General features: G+C 43.0%; 1 protein-coding gene across 1 annotated transcript in view; it reads right to left on the reverse strand.

The window, feature by feature from the left end:
• Window positions 1-1,874: 1,874 nt before the first annotated feature.
• Window positions 1,875-17,848, reverse strand: part of LOC140466557 (cathepsin J-like) — a 31,951-nt gene continuing 15,977 nt past the window's right edge. Inside the window, exons 5-8 of the mRNA XM_072562030.1 lie at window positions 14,916-15,134; window positions 6,952-7,117; window positions 4,626-4,728; window positions 1,875-2,256 (exon numbers count right to left, since the gene is read on the reverse strand). Of these exons, the coding sequence (XP_072418131.1) occupies window positions 2,157-2,256; window positions 4,626-4,728; window positions 6,952-7,117; window positions 14,916-15,134 (588 nt within the window). The 3' untranslated portion in view covers window positions 1,875-2,156. The remainder of the gene's footprint in view (window positions 2,257-4,625; window positions 4,729-6,951; window positions 7,118-14,915; window positions 15,135-17,848) is intronic.

Raw genomic sequence — 17,848 nt, forward strand, 5'->3', positions numbered from 1 at the left:
ATCTATAATGGTATCTATGCTATTTGTGGCCCCAAAGCCTACCTTTCATTATCCTGACCCAGGAGCTGTTATGTTGTATATGCGGTGCAGTCTCATTTGCATACCATTCCCGGTATTTCCCTTTACGACACCACCATATCACAGGAAGCGAAGTCTCACCGATCTTGACCTGGTTCTCTCTATCCTTTCACCCAAATATGCAACCACTCGATTCAAAATAAAAACTTATCAGCTGGCCCCCACCTTGGAGGAGGTAGCCAACGACCAGGTGAATGTCAAAACTGTTGGCATCCCCAATGGTACCCTGCAAAACAGGATGATCCAGGATTATCTGCTGTTCGAGAAAGTGGGCGCATGCACCCTCATCGTTTCCGATTGTTGCACTTAATTACCCAACCCCAGTGTGGACATTAGTAACCCAGCCTGGCATATCCAATGTGCTACCGCAAAAACAAATGGGACCGATGGAACTGGGCAAGAACTGCGACAGTTTACCTGGAGCATAGCCTTGCTATAGGGATTCATATTCGTCATTACTATCATTGTCGACATCGCACGACTTGCATGGCTATTAAAATGTGTTTAAATCCCCAGCGTTTGTCCTCCAAGGTGCTTCCCCCGCCGCCTTACCATGCGTCAATGAAGGCCTACTCGAACAATAACTTTGCAACCGACAAGGAATATGCAGCTTTGGATTCGGACTCCAAATACTAACCAACTGATTCTCGCCCGACCGCGTCAGATTACCCCCCGGTTCTTGCGACACACCCCCTTCACCTCAAACTCAGTTCTCAGACAAAAACAAAACAAGGAGGAATTGTCGGAGAAAAAAAATGAACTACTCTGCGTGCCCACTAATTGCTTGCAGAAGCCGTGTCGATTATTAACTAAACACAACATACGCAAAATACCTCAACTTGTCTGCAACCAGCTCAGTAACAAAACAGCAAAACAAGCCATTTTCTGAACAGCTTCCAGACTCAATGAATCCCCTCCTGAGATGATCTGACAGCAGTATTCCTAGCTCACAATAGCATCATCTCTATAGAAGCGTTGTGATGTGAGGCCATCCCCAGTCTCCTCAAGTACATAACCCCACAAAGCCTACTGAGACTGAGTGACACCTGATACGACGGAAGATTGCACACCACCCTGCATAAGCATTGAAACGAGGAAACTGGAGATGAGCACCTGCACTAGACGAGGAACGGACACCCCTGTTAGAATTATATATTTTTTTCCATTCAATATAATTTAAGTCATATTGTCTTGGAATTAACAATGCACGACCAGAACACGGATGTAACACTATGCACACTATTTGTATCTGCAGCACGGGATATAGAATCCTGGAATTATCTGTGCAGTTTGTCCATGCTGTACCACTCCTAGCAATTTCTCTTGCCCATGATATCGTCAGAAATAAACCAGTATTCGTCTATTTCACAAGATCTGAGAGTGACCTCTTTTTGTCATTTACGATTCTCCACAAGTATTGCTTTGCCATACATAAAATACTCGGTTTTCCAGTTTTTCTGTTCAGTGACAATTAGTAGATGAAACGACATATTCGCATTTGTCTGAACTGAATCTCATCGGGACACTCCCAGTCTACAGTCTGACCGGCTTAACCTGTTTCCAGGAGGGTTTCTGGTTAGACTCTGTTCAATTAAGCCTTATTGTCCTCAACAACCCCATTGCATTTATTCAGTAACTGTGCTGGTGTCAAAAAAACGCAGACTCTTCAAATTTTCTGTGCATTTGTCTACAACATGGTTTGACAATAGATTTCATAGCAGACAAGGCAATTCATTAGGCACAAAAACAAATACGTTCGTTTGGACAAACAAACTCTGAAAATGATTGCTGGCAGCCTTTATTATATTGTTGGTCATCAGCAGTACAGGCAGATTATTGTCTTCTCCAAGCTGGAGAATATATTCACTCTATCATTTACAGTGGCTATACGTATCAATCAGACAGTGCCATTGGTTTTATATGAAGTGATAGAAATGTGCAAAAATCGTCATTATTTCACTTTTTAACTTTGCAGCAGACAATTAAAGCAATGTCCTTGACTGAGTCAGCATTAACAGAAATGGTCCGGGTTTTCATTCAGCTGGGATTGATGAAGCTCTGACTTATCAGTTGGCTCGTTACACGATAGGGTACCGCACAAAACTGGCAATTTCACAGTGATTCCCTCTATCCTTAGCAATTTTGATGTACCCGTCTTCACCCCAGTCTGTTCCCCAGCTGCAAAATAAGAAAATCCTTTGGTGTTGGAATCAAAACGCTGATAAAAGAGACATGTTTGGAGAAGCAGCTGTTTTCACTCTTGTATATAATTGGAATTATTTTCGGGACTGAATTCTGGAATTACTGAGCTAGACAATGAGTTGTAAAGAATAAGGTGCATCAGGGTGGAAAGAGTAAATTGTTTTCTTTAACATCAATTGCTGCTCTGTATACTACGTATAGACTCACTGCAACAATTCAAATGGGATGAGATCATTATCAGGGATAGTCTGCAGCTGGAGTAGATACGAAGTTCTAATTGAATAGGGCCGAGTGAAAGTGTATATGGCCTCCTGGAGATTTCTTTCTTGCCTTATGGTGGAGGAGATTTTCTCAGGGTTTTTTTTCACCCAACATCGTTCTGAGGTTGCCTGCCACAGGATGTAGTCTGTGCAGAGCATATGTTGATTTGGGCAAAGGTTACCCCGTGTCTCCTAAACTGCAACCATACTTCGGCCTTAGAATTTGTTCCATATCCGGTTACCCTGCCCAAATCACATTTCCAAGCTTTACCAAACTATTCCAGCACCCATTACACTGTAATACTATCTACCTTATTACACAACAATGTGTACGTTCTTATAAGCTACCCACATAATGTTTCTTCTGGGAAATCAAGTAGAAATGTGTGTATGTGTCAGTGTGTGTCTGTGTGTGTGTGTGTGTGTATTCACCAGAACCACTGGACTTGTTTAATCAAACATTTTGTATCCAATCTGGCCCTGAAGATGTGACTGCTTCTTACAAACCTGACTGCCGTGATTGTAATGACGGCAGCCAGCGATGCCTCAAAGAATAAATGGCTGAAAGGAGACAGACGGTGGTACTTGATGGAAAATATTCATTCTCGAGTTCAGTTACTAATAAAGTACCGTAAGGATCAGTTTCGGATCTACTTTTGTTAGTCGATTTTTATAGAAATGAACTGAATGAAAGAGAAGGATGGTGGACTAATATGCGGATGACATTAAGTTCGTTAGAGGTGTGGACAGTTACTAAGGATGTATGGATTGCAGAGGTAAGTAGATAAGCTGCAGAGCCAAGACGACAGGTGGCGAATGCAGTTTAACGCGGTAAAGTGTGAGGTGATTCAGTTTGGAAAGAATCCAATGTAATGGGCGAATGGTCAGATTCGTGCTTGTGCAGATGAGCATAGTGATCTCAGTGTCGAGGTACATCGATGTTTGAATATTGCCTCCCAGGTTGATAGGGTTATTGGGATGGCATATGGTGTGTTAGCTTTGATTGTTAGGGGGATTCAGTTTCGGAAACAGGATATCATGCTTCAAGCCATACTAAACTCTGTCGCAACCACATTCTGGGTAATATGCACACTTCTGGTCACCATATTACAGGAAGAATGTGCATGCTTTGGAACGGGTTGAGATGAGATTTACTGGGAAATCGCCAGTTATGGAGGGAGATAGCAAAAGGAAAAGCTGAGGGAGTTAAGGCTGTTTCCGTTAGGATAAAGTTTCAGGTGAATTAATTGAGACACATAAGTTAATTAAAATATTTGATAGGTAGGATAGTGAGAGGCTTTTTTTCCTTGAATGGCGATGGCTGGCAGGAGGGCTTTAAAATCAACAGAGATAGACGTTGGACAGATGTCAGTGGTAGTTTCTTTCCTCAGATTGTTGTCAGGGCTTGGAACTCTGCCTGCATCAGTGGAGGTATTGCCACATTTCAGAAAATTTAAATGGTCTTTGGTCAGGCATATGGATGAGAATGGAATAGTATTTGCTCCATGGCCTTCAGATTGGTTGCACATCGAGTGTAAAAAGACATTTACTGGGCTGTAAAGTTCTATGTTCTACGTTCCAGAATTGGGGCTGTTAATCTGATCCCATCAGTGTCCTAGTGACAAGTGATTAGAGCTTTGTCCTTGTTTCCCTGTGAACAGGTTGTACAGTTGGGTTTGAGATATGACGTTGCCGCCCACTTCCCCAGGAAATTGTTTTCTTTTGTTGTGTACAGCTGTTAATTTTAACCATATGTTTGTAATTTGTACTGGTAAGTTTAAAAACTGGTTGTGATTCAGGGCTAATGACACTCTGATGCCTGCCTCTGTGCGAAGCAATACTTCAGACAAGAACCGTACACTTGTAAGTGCAGCGTTACTTGGTGATGGGATACCTGCCTCTGACTTTTTGTTTAGATATCATCTCAGACAGCACAACCATTAAGCATTCAATTCCAGATAAACACAGAGTTACGTGCTCGCTGAACAGATACAAAAGTTGCAGCACAGAGACAGGAAATTCATTCCATGCCACTGTCCCTTCTCCGTCTGTGATCAGGTGTTTGTTATTTCAAAGAGTACGGACCTGTTTTTAACCAGCCAATATCTCATTCCATCCTCAATTCCAAAACCAACCACCAGCACGTCATTAGTTACATATCCATTGCAATTTTCATCATAGTAAACTCCTGTAAGGAGAAACATATTACATGGTTTATCTGTGAAATATTTAATTAGTGTTAATTTAGCTTTGATTAATGAACACTGACATGTCTGTTTTTACTAACTGTCTTCAAATTGATCGTCCTCACTCCTCACCTTTACGTCTGTTGACTTTAATCAATGTTTCCCAATGACATCGCCTCTGCCATTCTCACTTCCTCTCGGCACATCCTTCAGAGTCATAGACCTTTTTAGTGTAGAAATGCTTCGATGCTTCGATGGAAATCGTCCATGCTGAGCACATATCCTCAACCAATCTAGTCCTATTTTGCAGCACTTGGCCAATATCCCTGTAAACCATTCCTATGCATCTACCCATCCAGATGCCTTTTCTAATGTTGTATTTGTATCACTCTCCACCACTTCCTCTGGTATTTCATTCCAGACACGTACCATGCTCTGTGTGAAAACATTGCTCCTCAGTTAACGTTTAAATCTTTTCCTTCTCACCTTAAACGTACGGTCTCTAGTTTTGGACTCTCCTCCTCTTTATTCGTCCCATACCCATTATTGTTCATGAACCTCCACAAGCTCACCCTTAAATCTCTGTCGTACCAGCGAACAAGGCTGCAGCCTTCTCAGCCTCGGGCAAAAGTGAGGAGTACAGATGCTGGAAATCAGAGTCCAGATTAGACTTATGCTGGAAATGCACAGCAGGTCAGGCAGGATCTGAGGAGGGAGGAAAATCGACTTCATCAGGAAGAGCTGTTGCCCAAAACTTGATTTTCCTCCTCTTCAAATGCTGCCTGTGCTGCTGTGCATCTCCAGCAAAACTCTAAGCTAGACTCAATTCAGCCTCACTCTAACCCTCAAATACTTCAACCCTTGCTAAGTCCTTGTAAATATTTTCTGGATCCTTTCAAATTTCACAACATATTTCTTACAGCAGAAAGTCCAGACTTTAACATAAAATTCTGAAACTGGCCTTACCAATGTCCTTTGCAGCTGGAACATGACATCGCAAAGCATATACTCAATGTACTGACGAATGCTGCTTTCACTCCCCTGTCGACGTGTGACTCCAAAATCATGGAATTATGCACGCGGGCCCCGAGGTCTCTTTTTTTAAAAATAACACTCCCTCAGGCCCTGAAACTTTCTGCATACATTTATTTACTTTCTTTAATTGTCTCCTGTCCATTCCGGCTGGCACTGGACCACCATCCCTTTTCTTATTTAATTTCCTTGTTCCACCTAATCACAGACTATCTGTTTTCCAATTGAAGGTCCGACCTTGATTACATTCTTCCATTTTTTAATAATTTTTGCTGTTGTTTTTATATCTTGCTGAAATTATTTTCGGTGTAGAAATAATTTCCCAGACATGTGCAGAAGACACTGACCATGGTACCTGACCGTGTGGAATATCGGTTTGCTGCCATGTGTGTTAACACATTCTGTTAACGTACAAAATCCTACACCTGGGGTAATGAAGGAGCTCCACTCTGCATTCAGTATTTTTCGGGTTTGTCTCCAATTGTGGGTTGTACAGTAGAAGTGCTTTGTGATTTGAAATGTCGACGGAGTCAATAGGGAATAGTTCTGCACATGGAGACGACCTGTGTCATCATCACAAGGAAGCTGTGCAGGCGTCCACCTCCCTGTTCAGACCACCATCTTTGCAAGTCATCTCGAGTCGCCACACGAGAGGAGATCAAGAACAGAATAGAAACAGCTGCTGAGAGAAGAGGTGGAGCAGAGAGTGAAGGACTCTCAGCACGAGGCCAAGAGATTTCAAGTCGAAGGTCTCGCCCTTCCTCTTAATCCAGATACAGTGACTGTCGCGTCTTCAGTTTACAATTAATAAAACGCTGACATGTGCAGGCACTCAGCAGCACATCAGGACAGTTACACCTCACTGCCAGTTCTCTTAGCTATAGCACAATGTTTTGAGCTATTTGCATCACTCCGAATGGGAGCAGGTCCATTTCTCATTACCATTCATGAGCTCACCTTGTAGCATAGTCTAGCTTTAACTAGATGATATCTGACAGAACTGGACGGCATGTAACACGGGAGGAGTGTAGGGAGGAACAAGGGTAAGGGTCATGGTCCATGGTGAACTTTGCAGTAATATTAATACCAAAATAGTGACAGTAAATGTGTCTGTAGATTTATGATTTCTAATACCTTTTCTTGAACAGTCGATAATCTGATTCAAATACATCATTCAGTGCTCTGCGACTTACCTCCTTTATAATGTTGAAAGGATTTCAGACTTGCATTAATCACAACAGACATCGGTCCTATCTCTCTCACTGCTTGTTCCAATGCTGCCTCGCCTCCCCAAACCCATTTGTAGTCAGTGATTTTAGCAGCAATTTTATCTCGTTGAAATCTGCAGAAGCCGCCATCCTATAGTTTAAATAAAATGTTGAAAAGGAACGCTCATTAAGTTCATGATAAAGCTATTTTTTCTTTTCTTGATACTTTTCTGCATTGCTACTTTGGCAGCCAATTTATTTTACCAAATCTGTGTGATATTTGTTCACTTTTTTTTCGAAAAATATACATTTATAGTGACTTAGCATGAAAACAAGCCGTTTGTTCCAACTCGTCCACGATCATATATCCTGACGTATTGTCGTCCTATTCGCGACCATTTGGCCCTGAACACTTCCAATCCATATACCCATCTGGGTACCTTTTAAATTTTGTAATTGCCCCAGCCTCCACCACTTGTTCAGGCAGGTCATTCCATACATACATGAGCCTTGGCGCGAAACAATCACAAATCAGATCATTTTTAGGGTTTTCTTGTGTCAAAATTAATATTTATTGCTAAATGTATTCGAAATATTCTACACTGAGACCAAGCAATGGTATTGCAAATGAATTGAAATGTGAGTACATGAAGAACATTGTTCTTTGTCTTAACAATTCAATATCCCAATCAAGCTGACTCCCTCGTTAGCTCATAGCGAAACTAGACTAGAAAGAGTTAAGCCTCTTCAGTGTTTTCGGTCGACTCATCTGAAAATTGTGATCGTCCTTTAGTAAACTCAAATCTTCACATGCAGATAAACGTTTCCCAAACCGTCAATACTTGCAACATTAGAGTCATTGGTTTACAACTAATTAGTATTAGTCTCAGTGCCTATTCAAATATTTCCCCTTTCACCTTAAGGCTCTGCTCTCTAGGTTTGAACGCCGATCCCATGGCTAAACCATTCGGCTCTTCACCCGATCCATGTACTTCATGATTTTATAAACATCAATAATATCACCCCTCAGCCTCTGTTCCTCCGCTGGGAGAAATGCCCCGCTTATTCAGTCTCTCCCGATAACTGAAACCCAATCCCAGCAACATCCTCATCAATATTTTCTGCACCCTGTGAAAGTTTAAAAAATCGTCCCTTTAACAGAGCAACAAAACTTGTGTAGAGTTTTACAAATGTGGCCTCGTCGATGTCCTGTACAGCTGCAATATGACGTCGCAATACCTGTACCAATGATTTGAACAATGAAGGTAACTGTGCCAAGTGCCTCCTTCACCATCCTATCTATCCTCAGCTCCACTTCCAAGGAATTATGCACCTGCACACTTGGCCTCTCTGTAAATTCCTGCATGTTGGAAATGATGGAGTATATTGATTGTCTAAAGTATGGCCACTATGCCCGTGTTTTAACGAAAATTGGAAAATTATAAATGTGGTGACTTTTCAGAGTGTTGCTACTGTCTGATGGAGTGAAGATTCTGGTCAATAATTTTCAATTACTTCTCATCAATGTTGCAGATACTTCAGCTTCAGGACACAGGGAAGAACATGATGCCAATTCTGGGGTGAGATTGATACTGGGAGTGATATTGGAATGGGTGTCTGTGTGTAGCAGGAGGGATTGCCACATTCACCTAGGTTTAATTCCAAGGTGGCATAAAATGTAGTTGTGGCAGACTGTGTCAACGTTCATTCAAACTTGGCTTGGAGAAGGTGTGATGAGCTGCCTTCCAGAACATTTCCAGAATTTTTGATTGGTACTATTCTGTTCGAGAGGGAGTTCAAGGCTTATGACCCAAAGTCGGTGACGGAATGACAATAAATATCTGAGTCCGGATGGTGACTGATTTGAGGGGATGTTGCAGGGAGTGGTGTTAATTGTATCTCCTGCCCTCCTTGGCGGAAGTGGCCTTCGGTTTGGAAGATTCTGTCTACAGTCCATCAGTCAACTTCACAGCTGTAGCTCGTGAATTGTATATACTGCTGTCACTTTGTGATGATATTGGAGGGAATTAATATTTGTGGATTTGATGCCAGACAAATGGAGTGAATGGTCCTGGATGGTGTCAAACCTACTCAGTGTCAAAACATAGAACACTGAACAGTGCAGCAAATTGCAGGCCATTCGGACCCCAATGTTGGGACAAATATTTATCTTCATCTAAGATCAACCTAAATACACACCTCTCCAATTGTTGCCGTGCATGTGCTTGACCAGCAGTCGCTTAAATGGTGTGAATGTCTCTAACTTTACTTCCAAAGCTAGCAGTGGAGTCCACGCATCAAAGCATCTGCGGAAACAACCTACCTCTGGTATCTTCCCTTTACTTTCTCCAGTGACCATAACTGTATGACCTCTCGTGACAGCCTTTTTCCTGGATAAACGTCTCTGGTTACCTTCCATTTCTTTATCCAAGCCATTTATATAAAAAAAAACAAACAGCAAAGGCCCAAGAACAGATCCCTGTAGGAGATCACTGGTCTCCGACCTTCAAATGAATGACATCCCATCCACGACCATTTCCTGTCTTCTCTTGGCAAGCCAATTCCGTATATAGGCAGCCAAATTTCAGTAGATCCTATAACCTCCTAACTTGCTGAATGAGCCTGCCGTGGGGAACCCATCAAATACCTTACTGAAATCCATATACATCCTATCCACTGCTCGACCTTCATCAACCTGTCTCAACACATCCTCAAAGAACGCATACGAATTGTGATGCATGACATGCTCATCAAAAAGCCATATTGATTTTCCTTAATCAAAAATCATTATCTAAACAATCCAAAATCCTATATCTGCGAACTTTTGCCAGTACCTTGCTGACCACAGACGTAAACCTACTTAGACAATAATTCCCAGTTTTTTTTTTCTCTATTTAATTCCTTGAAGAGAATTACAATATATTCCTCCCTCCAAACATAACGAACTACTCCTGTGAAGATCTTGGATTCAAAGATCATTGCCAGAGGTGCAGCAATCTCATTTCTCACTTCTCGTAGGAAATGTGGATATATCTAATCCTGCCCTCGAGATTGAATCATACTCACGCTTTTCACAATTTATACCATATCCACATTCTAAATATCAATCAGTTCAAGCCTATTAAGCTCTTCCCCAGTATTCTCGCTATCATCAAGCTCCCTCTCTCTCACGACTACTACAGCAAAAAAAAAACTCATTTTGATCCTTCTCTATCTCGCCACGCTCGATGCTTAAGTTCCCTCCATTGGCTTGGATCCAGCTTAGACTCTCGCAGATCATTCTCTTATTCCGAATGTACGTGTGCAAAACATTCGGATATTTTCAAATCCTTCTCGCCATGGCTTTCTCATGCCCCCAACCAGTTTTCCTTCGTCCAGTTTTGAGTTCTTTCCTTTCGACGCTGTAATCGACAAAATTTTCGCCAGATCCCGTTCTTCTGCTCTTGTCATCCAGGGCTCATTTCCTTTACAATTCCGCACTAGTCTCATTGGGACAAAGTTATTCAACACAGTAAAAAAATGCTACACATTTCTATTAATTGTGCATTTCCGTAGAAGAATTATTCCTAATTTACACTCCACGGGACCTGTCGAAGAGTAGTAAAACATTCCGTCCCCAGATTAAATTCCCTCTCATAAAGGAGAAAGTGAGTACTGCAGATACTGGAGATGAGAGCAGAAAATATGTTGCTGGAAAAGCACAGCAGGTCAGGCAGCATCCAGGGAGCAGGAGAATCGACGTTTCTGGCATGAGCCCTTCATCCTGAAGACGGGCTCATGCACGAAACATCGACTCTCCTGCTCCTTGGATGCTGCCTGACCTGCTGCGCTTTTCCAGCAACACATTTTCGGCTTCCCTCTCATACAGTCCGTTTCTATTCCTACCCACGGCGACTGCACATTTGTGGCATTTATGCTTTCTGTCACCGAAATGCTCTCCCATCGAGATATCTAACACCTGGCCTGGCGAATTGTCTCGCACCAAATCCAATATGGCCTCTCCCAGTCGGCCTATCTATTTATTGTATCAGGAATACTTCCTGGAAAGACCAACAAAATCATCTCCATCCAGATAATCTTCACCACGGATGCTCCAATTAATATTGGGGAATTTCAAATCACCCTTATCAGCAATTCTGTTATAACTTCACATTTCCAAGATTTACTGTCCAATCTGTCCAATGTCTATAGTAGACAACCAATAAAATAACTGTTTCTTTCTTTGTTGTCGGAGCTGTAGTCATCCAGGGATGATGAAGTATTCCACCATATCCTTGCCTTTTCTTTAGTTGATGGAAAGGCTTCAAAGATGTTGATAATGTGAGACTCAGTGATGATTAAATTACCTCACTTGTTGGATTATGTCATTGCCTGGTACTTGTCTGGTGAGAATGTCATTTGTTATTTATCTTCGCAAGTGGAGATATTGTCCACACCTTGCCGCATTGGACACAGATTTCTTCAAAATGTGATAAATTCAAATGTTTCTGACAATCGTGTAGATAATCCCCCTGCTTACCTTTTGGATAGAAGGCCACTGACGAAGCAGCTGAAGGTGGCTGTACCAAGAAGGCTACACTGAGGAACTCCGATCGACATGTCCCGAACAGAAAGCCATCAAATAACTGCAAACACCTTCCAGTGTGTTCGATATAATTACAACCAAAAGATTTTTTTCTTCCAATTTCCATTCACTCCAGATTTTCTTGGGCTCCTTGATGTCACGTCACGCCTGAATGGAAAGGGGTGTCATTCTCACTTCATCGCTTGATATCAGGTCGTTTCCCCAACTATGGAGTGTAAATTAGGGACTAAAGTTGTAATGAATCACAAGCCGAGTATTCGTGCTGGAGTCCAAACTGAGGTTGCCAAATTGGCAATTTATCATACTGAGCAGTTCTGATCCCAATGCCAATATAATTCATTCAGTGGTGAGTGAGGTGATCAACATGAGACGACAACGACATGCAAATGTGTTCAGCATTGATTGTAGATTTAGGGGTTGGGAAAATATCAAGTACCAGTTGACAAAGGGTACCCCTGCTGTTATCAGACCTCACTGCACCACACCCCACCCCAGCCAAACACACCCCTCCTCAAAGCTGTGTTGTTATCGTCACCTCCACTCCTCTCACTCAGTCACTTACTGTTGGTCTGTTACCCAAGATCAATACCAGCCCTCAGGTTGTTGTACTGAATGTTACTGCCTTCCTGATGAGCAGCGCCACTGGCCTTTGGCTGGTAATGACCACTCCTTAGCGCTGTCATTTGTGCAAAGCCATTCTCTTGTCCAGCTCAGTGCCTGAGTGACAATTCCTACACTGGAGCTTCATGAAAAGAGGAGACTCTGTTAATGTTCACTCGCCAGCCAGTGAGTGAGAGGCCATCACTTCCATAAAACATAGCCAGAGAATAGGATTAGTGTAGGGTGGTGCCTGGTCACCAGATCATGTACGCCTGTCATATGACGAGAGTGTTTCTTTCATTCAGTTGTTTCTTTGGCCAATGAAACGCTGGAGTTTGGAAAGCAGGGAGCATGGGCAGACAATGAACTTAAATTTTGCGTTGCTTGTGGTCTCAGATTACCACGGGAACAATTAAACAGTGTTGACACAAACCTAAAACAAAAGCAATTGCTGTCCTGGATAATAATGCGCAAGTCATCTACAATGAGTCCAGACATGAGAGTGTGGAAGATCTGGGGTAAGGACTTGAAGAATTAACTGAAGAACAAGGTGAAACTGTGTAACACTGAGACAAAGAGCTGGGATTTGCACGCAAGAGGCTGATCCCAATCAAATCCAAGACTCGGGGCAATTGTGACGTGTAGAAAGACAACAACGGCTTCTGGAGGAACAACATCAACTGCAAAGCAACTTACACAAAAACGTCTCCTGAGTATCGATTCAAGCCAAGTTTCTTAATTACACCACAATATGCCGAATGTCAACCCAGCAAGTCGCACGGTAAATGACATTCCTAAAGAGTAAACGCCTCTCTTAACAAATCAACATATTTACATTCCTTTTCATGTAAAATTCCAGATTATATGAGAGTGACTGACCAGCCCGTTGGGGCATATGGGAGAAGCAGACAGACATTCCTGACTCTTCAGATCTGTCCATCGCTGTGTTAGGATGTTAACTGTTATAGTGGATGGCGCACGTCCCAGTCTGAAGGACAGAATATGCTGAATGTTCCGTTGATTCAGCCGAACGTCACATCCAGATGCTAAATCACAGTATGATAGAATTCCCAGAGTGTAGAAAATGCCCATTCGGCCCTACCTTATCCCTGTAACCCTGCGTCTCCCATGGCTTAAACACCTAACCTATAATTCCCTTCGCACTCTGGTTAGGTAACATAGACAATCCCCCTAACCTCCACATCTTTGAACTGTGGGAATGGTGAGCATTAATTCACAAAAAGTGAAGTATTCTTAACTCCTCAGACATATTGTCTGAGGGTACGAGGTGTTGTGTCAAGATGTAGGAGAGCTTTCCAAGATAAGGTTGAGATGACTGGGAGTGCTGAAAGATTTTATTCTCTCAGCCTCCTTAATGGTGCTTATACAGTGACACTTTCAGAAACCTGAGGGCAGACTCTTAGGGAAGGATTGAAACAGATCCAGGATGGCAGCTCCCATTTGAAAAGCATTGCGTTTCAGGGTCTAACACCATGGATGTTGGAAAAAGTCCGTGCTTCTGAAAACCACCGAAGAAATTTCATTTGAGTTTTTTACTGTCACATGCATGTTCTTTGCACATACAGTGAAATGTGTTGTCTAGTGTTGCCACGCTGCAGCACCATCTCAAAACACATTTAAAATCACAACATACAATATAAAAGAGAAACATATGGAGATATAAAGAGAACGTCCAACTTCATAGTCCTTGCTAAGTGCTCAATCATGGACATGCTGGTCAGGCATGTGTCCCCTTCTCTATCACCGTCCGAATGAAAGTCGCCAAATCTTTGGCAGCATCTTGACTCCGCTGATGCCTTGGTCAAAAGGAGGCCTTGATGGACCTCAGCAAAGTAGTTGGCACTGATGCTGCTAGGCATGACATTGGTCCAAACACGATTCTGTTGTTACCACGAGGCTGCTTTCGATATCGCTGTCTAATGCAGTCACTGCAGTTGCTGCCGGATCTTGTACTGGGCCTAAGCTCCATTGCTGCCTCCATGAATCTGTGATGGAGACCTGCACTGACAGGTACCCGAACTCACCTTCCCCCCATCTCCATGAATCTGTGCTGGATACAGATCATGACAGGAACCCGAAAACACCTTTCCCGTCCCTCCATGAAACTGTGCTGGATAGCGACACTGACAGAAACAAAACCAATCTGCACTAATCTATGATGGATGCAGTAATGACAGGAAACCAAACTCACCTTATCTGCCTCCATGAATCTGAGCTGGATACAGATACTGACAGGAAACAAATCTCACCTCCGCTCTGGCTCCGTCAACCCCTGCTGGATACAGGCACTGACAGAAAACTAACCAACTTGCACGCTACCTCAATGAGTCTGTGCAGGGTGCAGATGCTGCCAAAATCCCAGACTCACCTGCACAGCTAATTTTGTGAATCTCTGATAGACGCAGACATTGCCATGAACGAAAGCAGAGCTCATCTGCTGCCTGCACGAAACTGTACTCAATACGGACACTGCCAGGTACCTAGACTCATCACCGCCTGAGCAGCCATGAATTGGCGTCAGGACAGGAGCCATAAGCAACCCAAACTCTCTCGTCTATTTCCGTTGTGAGTCCATGCTGCTCGACACACTCACAGGTTTCGTTGCTCTTCACCAAGAGGTAATTAAAATAAACTCCAATAAGACTTACAAGCGAACACAGACAGGACAGAAGAAATGAAATAAAACGAAATGAGAATGAATCCCGACTCCACCACAATCTTACTCGAAGTCTTGTGGATTTACCTTTCCTGTGTAAGGGTAAGTTTCCTCAGAGTTGATGCCTTGAAATACAATCACTTGAAGAAAGCCGTGCCATGCGAATCCAGTAGAGCATCCATCAATTGGTATACTACAATCAATCAGATTTTGTTCACTGAGAGAAACCAGGTTTCCATGCCTTTTTGCCCACTGTCCTTCTATGGCACCAGTTGCACTGAAAGCCCAGGAAGAATGACATTGACCCTAGTGTTGACAGAAATATAACCACATTAACTCATATTGATCGACAAATGATAGCCAGTTTGCATCAACATACATTTGGAACACCGTCTCACACGAACTTTTTGAACTTCATCTAAAGGTTTGTTCAGGTTTCTCAGAATTACATGGAACCTGTGAATATCGGTGTGCCTGGGTTCAGATGTGATTTGATTTATGTATTGTCACGTGTCCCGAACAACAGTGAAACCATTTGTTTATGACCAATAGAGGCACATGATAGTATGCGAGGATGAAGAGTTCAAAAAAGAGTTGGACAAATGGTACATCGCAGAGAGTGGGCACAAGGCAAATTCAATGTCAGCAAGATCAGTAGGATTTGAGCTAGAGAGTTTCAAAGCCGACTAAAAACAGCTGGGGAAAAGCTGTTCCTGCACCTGCTGGTGGATGTGTTCCAGCTTTAGTATCTTCTACCTGACGGAATACATGTAAGTAGTACATTACCGGGGTGAGGTAGGTCCTTGATTATGTTGCCTGCCGTTTCATGGCAGCGAAATGTGTAAGTAGAGTTCATAGATAGAGTATTCGATTCAATGATCGTCTGGGACTCGCATACAACCTTCATGAGTTTGTTATGATCCTGAGCTTCGCAGTTGCTAGACCTGGCCTTCCACTCAGAGGTGCAACTGTCGAAGTTAGTGATGGTCCTTGTTCACATGCCAATATTCCTGAGCTCTCTGAGGAAGAAGAGGCGTTGTTGTATATTTTCCAACGGCACAAACACATGGTATTTTCTGGAAAGTTTGTCCATTATGTTCAGTCTAGGAAATTTGACATTTCCATTCTCTCAACCTCATTCCCATTGATGTAGATGGAGCGTGTTGTTCTCCTTTCATTCTGAAGTTAATTATGTGTTCTTTAATTTTTCCGGAATTGAGAGACAGAGAAGCTATTCCCATTTCACCACGTCAATGATCCCTCTATCTCCATTGTGTCTTTTCATTCATCGTTAACAAATTTCCCTCCTGTTGCAGTGCTGTCGTCAGTGAATGTATAGATGGTGTTCGTTCAGAATTCGTGTGTATAAAGGTAGTACAGTAACTGGATGAGCATTCATTATTGGGGGACGCAAGTGGTGAAGGTTATTCGGGAGAAGGTACAGTTGCCGATCTTCAATGATTGGTATCTGTGGGTCAGACAGCTGCGGATACAGTTGCAGACGATAGAATCATGAACAATGTCACAGGGCTTTGAGTTCAATGTGGCAAAAGTGTGATAAGAGTGTTGAATGCAGAGGCACAGTCAATGAGTAGAAGTCTGACGAAAGTGTCCTATTCCCAATGTTCAAGGCTTGCAGGGCGAGAGATATTTCACCCACCGTGTCTCTGTTACTTCAATAGGCATATTTTAATTGTCAGAGGGAGGCTGGGAGAATGGAGTTGATGTGGGCCCTCACCAGCTTTTCGAAGCACTTCATGATTATTGTGCTCAGGTCACTGGTCTGTATTCATTAAGGAACAATGCATGAGTTTTGTTTCCTCACGTACGAAGATGATGGTGGTCTTCTTGAAGCAGGTTGGGACTTCAGCTTGTAGAAGAGAGAGTTTGAAGATGTCGGAGAATTTTCCTCACTGGAGCTGTGTTGCCTGGCGGGGACAGTGTTTGGGCCAAGCAGCGTCCTTAGCGTTATTCCCAGGAGGACTGATCTGATTTCTACAGCAGTGACCAACAACTTGAAGCATTGACATGTAAGAGGATTATTTGAATATGAAAAGTCTTCTTAATACCAAAACTTGTCTCATTATTCAATTTCCTCTCTTGACAAATTCGCAAAATGTATTGGCTATTAAGGGAACATGGCATTGGCTCTCAAAGAGGGACAGGATGAACGCTGTTTCCGATTGGTTACAAACGACCATGGTGTTCGATCAGACCAAATAGCATCTCAGGGCAAAATGCACAGGCTCCAGTTGTATGGGCCTTGCCCATGAACTTTAGCATCTGGCATTTGCTCGTCCCCAGTCCAGGGATCGACCATAGTCTGGTGCCGGGGAGTTGTCCTTGCGTCTGCAATCCAGAGACTTGGTTTCAACAGGCCTTTGGCTACAAAGTGACTAGTTCGGGGATTGGGAACTGTTGTCACTGGGAGAAGAGTTTGCAATTCTTCACCTCTGAGGGCTGTGCGTTGAGAGGTCTGGGAGATTGCAGTTATGAGCGAGGTTGGGTGATAACACTATATGCAATGATGATTAAAATGAATCTTGGATGGGAAGGGATTCCATAAAGTTGTTGGATGAAGTGTGATGGTGTTAGCAGCACAGCCTTACCTCTGCAAAGCTTGCTCCTCTTCCTTCCACATGCGACACCAAGCTCACAGTACACACGTTGGTCCGATGTGACCATGTCATTGGGCATCATGGTGGTGCAGTTTTATTAAGGCTTCTCTCCACCGAGAGAAAAACAGCCAAGTGGAAGGTCAAGCTGATACCACATATCGAAAAGGATCAAATAACTTACGAGGTTTGTCACGCTTGCCACTAAACTTCATATTCCTTCATTGTCTCAGATTTAATGAATACCAGTTTCTGGGTTGGGCAGGAAGGATCGGACACATTGTTGCAGCCTGTTAGCCCTGCAATGGTTTGTTCAGTCAGTCTCGCAGCAATTTTGTCTGTCGGGCGTGAGGGAGCACTAACAATGCTGAGCAGAACTGGGCAGCAGTTTGGAGGTGGAGGCTC

This window comes from Chiloscyllium punctatum, chromosome 43, assembly GCF_047496795.1.
Source record: "Chiloscyllium punctatum isolate Juve2018m chromosome 43, sChiPun1.3, whole genome shotgun sequence".
In the NCBI taxonomy this organism is placed as follows: Eukaryota; Metazoa; Chordata; class Chondrichthyes; order Orectolobiformes; family Hemiscylliidae; genus Chiloscyllium; species Chiloscyllium punctatum.